Below are 10,110 nucleotides of genomic sequence, written 5' to 3' on the forward strand. Positions count from 1 at the left end.
ACTGAGGTAAGGGGGCGCTGGGGAAAACCTCCTGGGCGAGGTTGGGGCCAGGTCAGCCCGGAAGTCACAGCCCCTCCTGATCTCCGGTTGTTTGTTCCTGGGGGCCACGTGGGCCACCTGTCTCCTCATGCCAGAGCCCACTGTTAACTGTGTGCAGTGTGCAGCTTGGTCCACTGGGCTACAGGGCAGCCCTTTCCTGTGTCTCCCTTTTAGAATTCAAAAAGGCCCTGGAGGAGGCCATTCGGAGCGACACGTCAGGGCACTTCCAGCGGCTCCTCATCTCTCTCTCTCAGGTACCTTTCCCAGGGCAGAGATCGGGCCCACAGCAAGGAGAGGTGGATCTCTGGGCCATGGGGAGGAGGAACAGGGAGGGAGGGGTGCGACTCCAAGGAGTGACCTTGACCTCACAGCCTGCTTCCTTTCAGGGAAACCGGGATGAAAGCACAAACGTGGACATGACGCTCGTCCAGAGAGATGTGCAAGTGAGTGTGGTGGCCGCTCACCTGGCTTCCTGAGCAGGGGAGTGTCTTCCACTTTCTTGTGTCACAAGGGAGGGGTTCTGGGATTGAAAGAGCAACAGATAAGGAGTGGATTCCAGATGCTGTGAGTTTCGCAGGGGAACAGTCTCTGGCTGTTTCCTCTCTCGGTTCAGGAGTCCGAGTGCCTCTCCAGAGGAGTTTGGGTTTCCCACTAATGAATTCAGACCATAGCAGTTCTGGCTGGAGAGAGCCCTGGCTTCCTGGTGGGATGGAGCTGGGTGTGCCTCTCCCCACCTCACTGCTCCCGCCCCCCAGGGTGCTGCATTCACCAGGAGCTGCCAGTAGGCTCCTTGTCTCTGTCATATGTCAGAGGACTTCCGTAGTGCCCTCTTGTAAGGGCTGGAAGAGAACCACTCTTCTGGTCTGGCCCATTTGCTTTCCAGGTAAGGACACTGAGGCCCAGAGAGGTTGAGCATTGTGTCCAGAGAAACCTGGAGGCAGAGTCTGGGCAAGGGCTCACTCTCTGTGCCCAGATGGTGCCTGCCTCTGCCCTAGTCCCAGACCGCTCACTTAACGTCTCCCTGGCTTGGGACACCCATCCCTATAACTGGACTCAGGGCTGGATATCGCCAGAGTCCTGGGCTCCAGCTCTTGCCCCAGTGGGGATCTTCCAGTTTCTGTTTCCTGTCCAGGCCTTCTCCCAGCTGAGGCAGAAGTTGCCTTGGTTGCAGGGTCTCGTGCCTACTGCTCTGCCTTCCTAGGTCTGGACCTGCTCGGCTTCACCTCGACCTGTGGGGTCTCTGAGCCCCTGATGGCCACCTTCTGCCCTCAAGTATCAGTGCCTTTAGATCCAAGAGCTGCTATCTGAGGCCTGGAAGGCACTTTTGAGCCATCTGGTACAAGGGTTGCAAATTGGCAAATAGATTGGGCTCAAACCTTCAAAAACCGAACAGGAAAGTACAAATTCTCCCCATTTGCAAACATAACAGTGTATGCAGTGAAACGGCAGTCAAGCACCTGTCACATAAAATCCCACATCCACAACTGCGATCTATCAGTTGTTGTTATAATTATTGTCTCATGTGTTCCCGCTTATAGATAGGGAAACTGCTTTTAAAGATTGAGAAATTTCACGTAGATATCGGGGTTTCTGGTTCCTCATGAAAAATGGGTCAGGCAGCTGTGAGCCTTGTTCCTCTGTCATGTACTCGGCTGAGAAGTAACTGCCTCTCTGCATGGTCCCCACCACTCTGGCCTTACAGCTGGCCTGATTCCTGCATTTAAGTTACCCAGCTGGCCCCTTTGGGCTTTCAGGTTTGTGACCCCGAATCTAATCCAAACTTCGTGTTTTAGAGATGAGGAAACTGAAGTTCAGAGAGGGCCGGTAGCCTGCCTAGAGTCCCGTGGCAAGTGGGTAGAAGAGCTAGGTCTCAAGCCCATGTTTTCCTCTGTGCTGCTGCTCCCTTGGTTGGGTTAAAGCTGTTCCTTGCCTGTCCTGGGCCCCCACGGCCTTGGCTCTCCTGGCTTAGTGAGAGGATGTGTGGATGGTGTCTACTTCGGCACAGTGAATGGAGCTCAGCTGGGGCCCTGCCCCCCTTTCCCTCCCCTCTGGGCTTGTAGGGCTTGGAGACTCTGCCCAGCTCTCCTCGGTGACCTGGGCCTGGAGTCTGGGGTGAGGTCTGCATTGCATGTCTATCTGTCCCTCTTCTGTCCAGGAGCTCTATGCAGCTGGAGAGAATCGCCTCGGAACAGATGAGTCCAAGTTCAATGCAGTTCTGTGCTCCCGGAGCCGGGCCCACCTGGTGGCAGGTAAGGCAGTCCCGGCCTCCCTGCAGCCAGGTAATGAGGTCACATGAGGTATGGCAGGAAACAGCTTGCAGGAACACTTAGCAGTTCCGCTCTGCATGGGCCTTTCACTTCCTTGAAAGAGCCCCCTGGTGGAGATTTAAAAGATATTATCAGCGGTTTCCTGAGTCTGCAAGCATATCCCGCTCTGCAGGAAAGCAAGGGAGGAGGTTAGACAAATGGGAGCCTCCTGTTGGCTGGTATCTTTATCTGCTATAATGTGGAATATTAGAGTTGAGAGAGCCTTCAAGAGCACCTGACCCAGTGGTTTCCAAAGTGTGGCATAAAAAGTAAACATCACAATTAATAGTACTAAGTAACACTTATTTACTCTTTCCTTCAACAAATATAAACTGAGCTCCTGCCACGTGCCAGGTCATGGAGTAGGTGTAGGGAACGGGCACTGCAGAATCTCTGTTCTCAGGGGGTTCACCTTGTTTGGGGAGCCTGGCAGTAAACAAAAATCAAATACAATCTGTACCAGTTGGTAAATCTTTAGAGAAGAATAAGTTCGAAACTGGGATAGGAAGTGATAAAGGCGTCGGAGGGTGCTGGGGGCATTCCTCACTGGGGTAATGACATTTGAGTTAAAAACATGAAGGGGGCTTCCCTGGTGGTGCAGTGGTTGAGAGTCCACCTGCCGATGCAGGGCACACGGGTTTGTGCCCCAGTCCGGGAGGATCCCACATGTCACGAAGCGTTTGGGCCCGTGAGCCATGGCCACTGAGCCTGCGCGTCCAGAGCCTGTGCTCCTCAACGGGAGAGGCCACAACAGTGAGAGGCCTGCGTACAGCAAAAAAAAAACAAAACATGGAGGAGTTGCAGGTGCAAAGGCCCTGAGCATGGGGTTCCCAGTGCAACCGAGAAACAGTAAAAGGGGCTGGTGAGGTGGAGTAGATGGAGTGAGTGCGCATAGGAGGAGGTGAGGTCAGAGACGGTAGGAAGCCCTGATGACAATTGCATGGACTTAGGTGTTTACCCTGAATAAAACAGGAGGCCATTGGAGGGCTCTGAGTGAAGGAGAGATGTGATTTGACTTAGGTTCTGTGAGTGTCCTGGCTGTTGTGTTGAGAAGAGAGAAGGGATCAATGGCAGAGCAGGAAACCAGTTAGGAGGCTGCCGCAGTAACTCCAGGGGAGAAGTGACAGTGGCTGGGACCAGCTGGCAGGGGCAGGTGGCAAGAAGCGCTCAGATTCTGGCCCTGTTTGCCAATGAACTGGACGTGGAGTGTGAGAGAGAGAAAGGAGTCAGGGATGACACGGGGTTTGTTCCTGCTGAGTCAGTGGAAGAGGGGAGGGGGCCCTCGACCAAGACTGGGAAGCTGTGCGTGGAGTAGGCTTTAGGAGGGAAGGAAGTCAGGAGCCTTGAGCCACAGATACCATGTAGGCAACGGGTCTGCGAGGCCAGAGGCCAGGAGAGGTCTGGGCTAGAGATGGCAGTTTGGGAACTATGAGTGGGTCGAAGGAGTTTGAGGCTCTGGGACTGCAAGAGGTCCCTTCAGAGGGAGACGGGAGGGAGACCAAGCAGTCTGAGGACAGGGCCCTGGCCATTGCAGGAGAATTAGAAGGGGCACCCAAAGAAAGGGGCATCCTGGAAACCAGCAGTGTCAGCGGCGAATATGAGAGGGCAGGTGAGGACAGAGAACGATGACCACACTTAGCAGCGTGGGTGGGTGAAATCGCCGCGCCCGCTCTGTGCGGGCACTGAGTCTTCAATACGTGCGAATAGGGGCCATTCTCCTGTTTCGCAGATGAGGAAGCTGGCAAAGGGCAGTTGGGGAAGTCAGCTACCCAGGTGGTAACGTGGCAGAGCTGGGGTTTGAACTCAGGCCGCCTGCCTCCAGAGCACACTTTTTAACCTCTGCTCTATTCTGTACTGGAGCGCGAGCGAGCATATGCTCATCTTAATCGTTGCTTATTTTAATGAGTATGGAATATATCTGTAGCACATCAAACCCCCGCTTTCACAAATGTTATTAGTCAGGGGGAAAGAGGAGCTGATCGGAAGAAAATAGTAAGTAATGAAGTTGGATACAGATGTAGCAGAAATCATGATACTGATATGCAAATCACAGCAGTTTGGAGAACACAGATAGAAACTGAGACCCTGGCTGGGGAAGAGGAGGTTTATATCCTGGGGCAGAGCTCAAATTAGGACTCAGGTCTCCATGGCACACCTGCCTCTCTCGGAACCCACAGCCCACACTTCCTGTGGGTGCTCGGCCCATCCCAGGGTAAGCTGGGGCACTGGATGGGCGTTCGCTCACCGTCAGACTGGGAAAGATTGGCACATAGAATGACGGAGCAGGGCTGGGACTGGAGGTGCGGGGATCTGGGGAGAGACTATCGGTGTCAGGGCTCCTGGACCAGGGATTGAGGTGTGATGGGTGAGCAGTGGCGAGGGCAGTGCTGGTAAGGGGACGGTGAGCAGTCCTGGGGGGCGGGGGGGCGGGTGCACTCTCCCTGGGGCAAAGAACTGGCCAACTTGAGAGCTGAGCAGGTGTGGTCACTGGGGCCGTCCAGGGCACCGGGAGCAGAGGGCGAGAGGTGGGCTCTGGGAAGGGGCAGAGGCCTCCTCACCACGTGTCCTGTACAAGTCAGGTAGGGCTGCCGTAATAAAATACCACAGACTGTGTGGCTTAAACAACAGAAATCTATTTTCTCATAGTTCTCATAGTTTCTCATAGTTCTGGAGGCTGGAAGTCCAAGATGAAGGTGCTGGCAGCCATGGTTTCTCCTGAGGCCGCTCCTCTTGGCTTGCAGACGACCCCCTTCTTGCTGTGTCCGCGTGTGATCTTTCCTCTGAGTTTGCAGCCCTGGTGTTTTCTTGTGTGTCTAATCTCCTTTTCTTATAAAGATACCAATCAGATTGGATTTGGACCCACGCTAAGGGCCTCATTTTAACTTAATTACCTCTTTAAGACTATCTCCAAGTACAGTTAAATTCTGAAGTCCTAGGAGCTAGGACTTCAACAAAGGAATTTGGGGGGGCACAGAATTCAGTCCATAACATGTCCCTCTGTCTTGCCACTAGTTTTCAACGAATATCAGCGAATGACAGGCCGTGACATTGAGAAGAGCATCTGCCGGGAGATGTCCGGGGACCTGGAGCAGGGCATGCTGGCCGTGGGTAGGTATCTTGGCCTGCCCGCTGCAGGGCTGTCGTGTGTTGTGAGTTTTCAGGGTGCTCACCCGCCCTCCGGTTGAGGAAGATCATAGTGAAAGGGTCCAAGATTGCTAAATCCAGTTGCCTACATGGTGGGAAATCAGGCTGCTTCTCGATTGCTGAATAGTTGTACCCCCAGTAGTCCTGGAGGTGTCTTGTTTATATTTCAAGCCCAGCCCTGGGGGAGGGAGCTGCAGTGCGGGCACTAGTGGGAACGTGACCAACTGTTCTCCCGGAGGAAGATGATGCATATCCTGCCAAGTTTCCTCTAAAAATACATCCCTGCAGGCAGTTGTCAGATGTTTGTGATGGAAACACGTGGAAAGATTTTTTTACTTGCAGCAGCAAAACAGGCCCTGGGCAAGGAAAGCTGGCGTAGCTCCCAGGACACTGGTGTACTTCCTGCAGTGCCTGTGTCATGTCCTCCAGAGCAGGGCCTGATGGGCTCCAGGTCCGTCCTACCCCCTCCCCCAACCCTGAGGGGTTGGCCCCTCTTTATACCCACTTGGGAACATCACGGTTTGCCCTTCTTCTGTTTTGCTTTTCTTGGAGCTTTCTGGATGGGACAGATTTCCCTGTGTACCCCATGGTAGGTATCGTGGCCTGAGAACCCTAGTTAGATGTTTGTTCCGCTCGGCCATCCTTTTCCATGAGGGTCATGGCATCTCCAGCCTGTCCTCTCCTGCCTGAGCAGCAACATGGTTCCACACACCATTCACGTTCCTTCCCTGCACAGCTTCCTGCATCACACTGGTTGTCAGGAAATGTGTTGGGTTGGTGTCCAGGCTCTGCATGTCTCTGTTCCAAAGGGCTGGAGCCAGGATTGTAGGATAATTGAGCCTAGAGGAGATGAGGGGAGAGGAAGGTGGATGCAGCGGTGTGTTTGATTGGCATCCGGCCTCCTAAGAGGATGCTGTGTGCGTCATGTCACCCTGGACTGAGTTTTCTGCAGATCGAGTTATGCCGTGTTTCTCTCTTCTAGTGAAATGTCTTAAGAATACCCCAGCCTTCTTTGCTGAAAGGCTCAACAGGGCCATGAGGGTAGGTAACCCCCAGGTGCAGGGTCTGGGTGGGGGGTGTCTCAGCCCACTCGTGACTGGGACCTTGCTCAGGGGAGGAGGCATGAGGAGGGCCACCCTTCAGCCAAGAGGACAGAGGGCCCCGGGGCGGGGAGGGGCCCAGGGCCCAGGGAAGGTGGGGAAGTGGACGGTGAGGAGGCCCGTTGCTCATGCCCCTGGGCCCACTCTCTTTAGGGAGCAGGAACCAAGGACCGGACCCTGATCCGCATCATGGTGTCTCGCAGCGAGATCGACCTCCTGGACATCAGAGCAGAGTATAAGCGGCTGTACGGCAAGTCCCTGTACCACGACATCACGGTACGGGCCTCTGGGGGCTGTCTGGGCTGCCTCTTGGCGTCCTGCTCACCCACGGACCTCCCTGGCCACTCCCACCGTCCCCTTTACTCTCCCTCCTCAGAGCTCTCGCGGGCTCGGCTTCAGCCAAGTATGGGCATCTTGTTTGTGGTCCTCGTACTTGCCCTCTTCAGTTTTCACTTGTTCATCTGGTTGTACAACAGCAGGTTGTCAGCTCCTGATGGCAGGGTGCCTCTTGACCCTGCTGTCGCCCCTCTCTGTGTCCCAGCATCCAGCACATCTGCTGTTCAGTAAACAGTTGTGGGGGGGAGGGTCCAAAATCGGCATCAGGGAACACAGGACCTCCCCCACCTGGTGCCTGGCCTTCAGAATCCAGCCACCCTGTGGGTCTGTGATCCATCAGTGAGAACTCAAGCCCCGAGCCCCCCGGAGGGTGAGCGGCTCTAGCTCCCTGATTAGTCCCCTCCCTCAGCTCTGTGGTGGAGGCAGCACAGGAAGGCAGTTCAGAGGGAGGGCTCGGGGGTCACACTGCTTGGGGTCCAGCTCTGGCTTTTCTACTTGCTCACTGTGTGATCTCAAGCAGCTTGCTTAAACCTCCCTGAACCCCAGTTCCATCATCGTTAAGAGGAGGATAATAATAGTACCCCCCGCCCAGGACTGTTGCGTCTTAAAGGAGGTGGTCCACGTGAAGCATGTTGTGTGACACATGTACGTGTCTGATAGAGACTAGCTCCTGTTTTATCACTGTGCCAGAGCCAGTCTGATAAAATTGATTCCTGTCGCGGCAGGGGTCAGGGGGTCTGACACTTAATTTCTGAACTCACATGAACCTTGAAATTGAAGTCACCACACCCAGGTCCTGATTTCAGACTCACTAACGTTTGATGTTGGGCATGTCACTGAGAGAGGCTTCTCTCTCTTTTCTTGGATATAAAAGCAATGCTGTTGATGGCAGAGAATTAGTAATTATTCACAAAGTATCTTGTGTGTGCCAGTAGGTTGTGGGCACCGAACAGGCCTTGCCCTCAAGGAAGGAAACGATGGCAGGAAATGATGAGAAATTAGCTAAGTGTGGCCTTACTTCTAATGTAAGTGCAGTGGACTCAGATAGAGGGGATATCAGTGTGAACTGGGATGCCCAAATAATAACAGTCCCCTTCACTGGACGGTCGTATCATAGTAGATTACACTTCCTGTACAGGACACAGTAGTGCATTATGGTATAATCCCAATTTAGTGCAACAGAAATGCACTGGGCAAAGGCCACTGGTAGGTAGCCCTGGGTAGGGGGGGTTTTGGCTATTTAAAATTTTTTTGTATTTGTTTTTCAAATTCTGACTTTGATCATTCGGGTGAGTACAGTTTTCTCTCTTTTTTTTTTGCGGTACGCAGGCCTCTCACTGTTGTGGCCTCTCCTGTTGCGGAGCACAGGCTCTGAACACGCAGGCTCAGCGGCCATGGCTCACGGGCCCAGCCGCTCCGCAGCATGCGGGATCCTCCCGGACCGGGGCACGAACCCGCGTCCCCTGCATCGGGAGGCGGACCCCCAACCACTGCGCCACCAGGGAAGCCCCCAGCTTTCTCTTTTTTAATGGGAGGGCTCAGGAGGCTGAACTGCGTTGGCAAAGGCCTGTGCCACCTGCAAGGCCAGCGTGTGAGCCTCTCACCTGCTCTGGCACCAGCACGGTGGGGAATTTCCTAGGATGGGGCTGCCTCTCTGTAAGGGCACCTGGGGCAGAAGAAAATCAGGAGCCAGGAAGCCAGAATTGGCCGAGCCTCGCTTAACTGATGCCTTACTTGTTTCTGTGACCAGGGGGACACTTCTGGGGACTACCGGAAGATACTGTTGAAGATCTGTGGTGGCAACGACTGAGTGGTGACTGGTGGGTCACTTCTGTCCACCTGCTGGCAACAGCGATGCCAGGAAAAGGCCAAAAGAATGTTTGTTTGTAACAAATCCACAAAAAACCCCTTGGTGTCCCAGCGCGGACCATCCGTAGAACCTTGGCCCCGTCCCCCACCTGCCCTCCTGATCCGTGTCTTGTGCTCGTGCTGAGGGACCTGGGTTGGTCTTGAACTTTCTCAGGATACCTCCTCCCCACCCCCACTCCTCACAGCCTCTTGCAGCTAAAGTAGACGTTTTGTTTCCTGACTCATGCAGTCATTCCCCTTTGCTTGTGGCTTAAACTCCTGGCTTCGTTTTAGTCATATAATGTTGTATGTGTATTTGGAGGTTTTTTTTTTTTTAATATATAGTCGTTGCAGACAGATGCGCACACGTCTTTGCTGCATACACAGTTTGGGTGAGACAGGTGGGGACTGGGGGCGCCATGTCCTCACTGAGGAGTAAAAGGGAAAACCTTTAAGAGTACGCTTTGCATCTGGTGAGAATGTGTCATGAGCTTTGTTATTGCCAAACTCACTCCTTTTTAGGAAAGAAAAAAGCCAGAAAGTCATCTGTTCCACGCAAAACCACGAGAACAAAGCCAGCTCCCTGCCAGTGACAAGGTTACTTGTAATTGAGAATGTGCCTTAAACCTGAATGTCGATGGCCGAAAGCTGTTTCCAAATTAAAGTCAGCCAGTTCTGGAAGTGTTTACCTGGTGCCAGCCTGTTTTCCTGTGCTTCATGATTCTGCCCTGTAGCGCAGGGGTCCAGCCTTACTAGCCGGTGGAAATTTTTATGACTTTAAATAGAAACTTGTGCTTAGGAAACTCTGAGCATAAGTAATTTGCAGGGACTGGGTCGTAAGGACATGAGAAATGGAGGTTCCTGAAATTCGTGCTCAGGGCCCAGACGCTGAAAAGGCATCATATGCGGGCACGGTGAGGCCCACTAGGGCGAGGAGGAGGAGCGTGGTCCTTCCCCCCAGGTCCGGAAGGAGGGGCACAGAAAGGAGGGGGTGTGTGCATGACTCCTGGGGGAGGCCTTACCGAGGAGGATCAGAGAGGCGTGAGACCGGCTTCTCCCCTCAGGGACCCTTCAGTCTGAAAGGGAGCTCCTGGCTGTGGTCCCCGGCAGGCCCTTTGCCCCTTGGTTGGTGGTGTTAGGAGAAGGCAAGTCCAGAAGGGACAGAGTTTCTAGAAGTCGTCGTCACTTCTAGAAGCCCAAAGCTTGTTTTCTGGTCAGGGATCTTCACTCCCTTTCTGGTTTCTTATGTTGAAAGTTTAGAAAGGAGAGAATCAGAGATTATGGTGGGAGCCCAAGCCTGCTGGGCCCTAGCAGGGGCCCCAGGGAGTGGCTTGTCC

General features: G+C 53.8%; 1 protein-coding gene across 2 annotated transcripts in view; it reads left to right on the forward strand.

The window, feature by feature from the left end:
• Nucleotides 1–9,459, forward strand: part of ANXA11 (annexin A11) — a 42,151-nt gene extending 32,692 nt beyond the window's left edge. For both annotated transcript variants that reach the window (XM_022590997.3, XM_022590996.3), the window contains 7 exons: nucleotides 214–293; nucleotides 426–482; nucleotides 2,195–2,288; nucleotides 5,358–5,453; nucleotides 6,472–6,530; nucleotides 6,743–6,865; nucleotides 8,676–9,459. In XM_022590997.3, coding sequence (XP_022446705.1) covers nucleotides 214–293; nucleotides 426–482; nucleotides 2,195–2,288; nucleotides 5,358–5,453; nucleotides 6,472–6,530; nucleotides 6,743–6,865; nucleotides 8,676–8,735 — 569 coding nt within the window. In that variant the 3' untranslated portion in view covers nucleotides 8,736–9,459. The remainder of the gene's footprint in view (nucleotides 1–213; nucleotides 294–425; nucleotides 483–2,194; nucleotides 2,289–5,357; nucleotides 5,454–6,471; nucleotides 6,531–6,742; nucleotides 6,866–8,675) is intronic.
• Nucleotides 9,460–10,110: the final 651 nt, after the last annotated feature.

Source organism: Delphinapterus leucas, chromosome 16 (assembly GCF_059928025.1).
Source record: "Delphinapterus leucas isolate spDelLeu-1000000601 "Yukka" chromosome 16, BTC_Dleu_Yukka2, whole genome shotgun sequence".
Classification (NCBI taxonomy): Eukaryota; Metazoa; Chordata; class Mammalia; order Artiodactyla; family Monodontidae; genus Delphinapterus; species Delphinapterus leucas.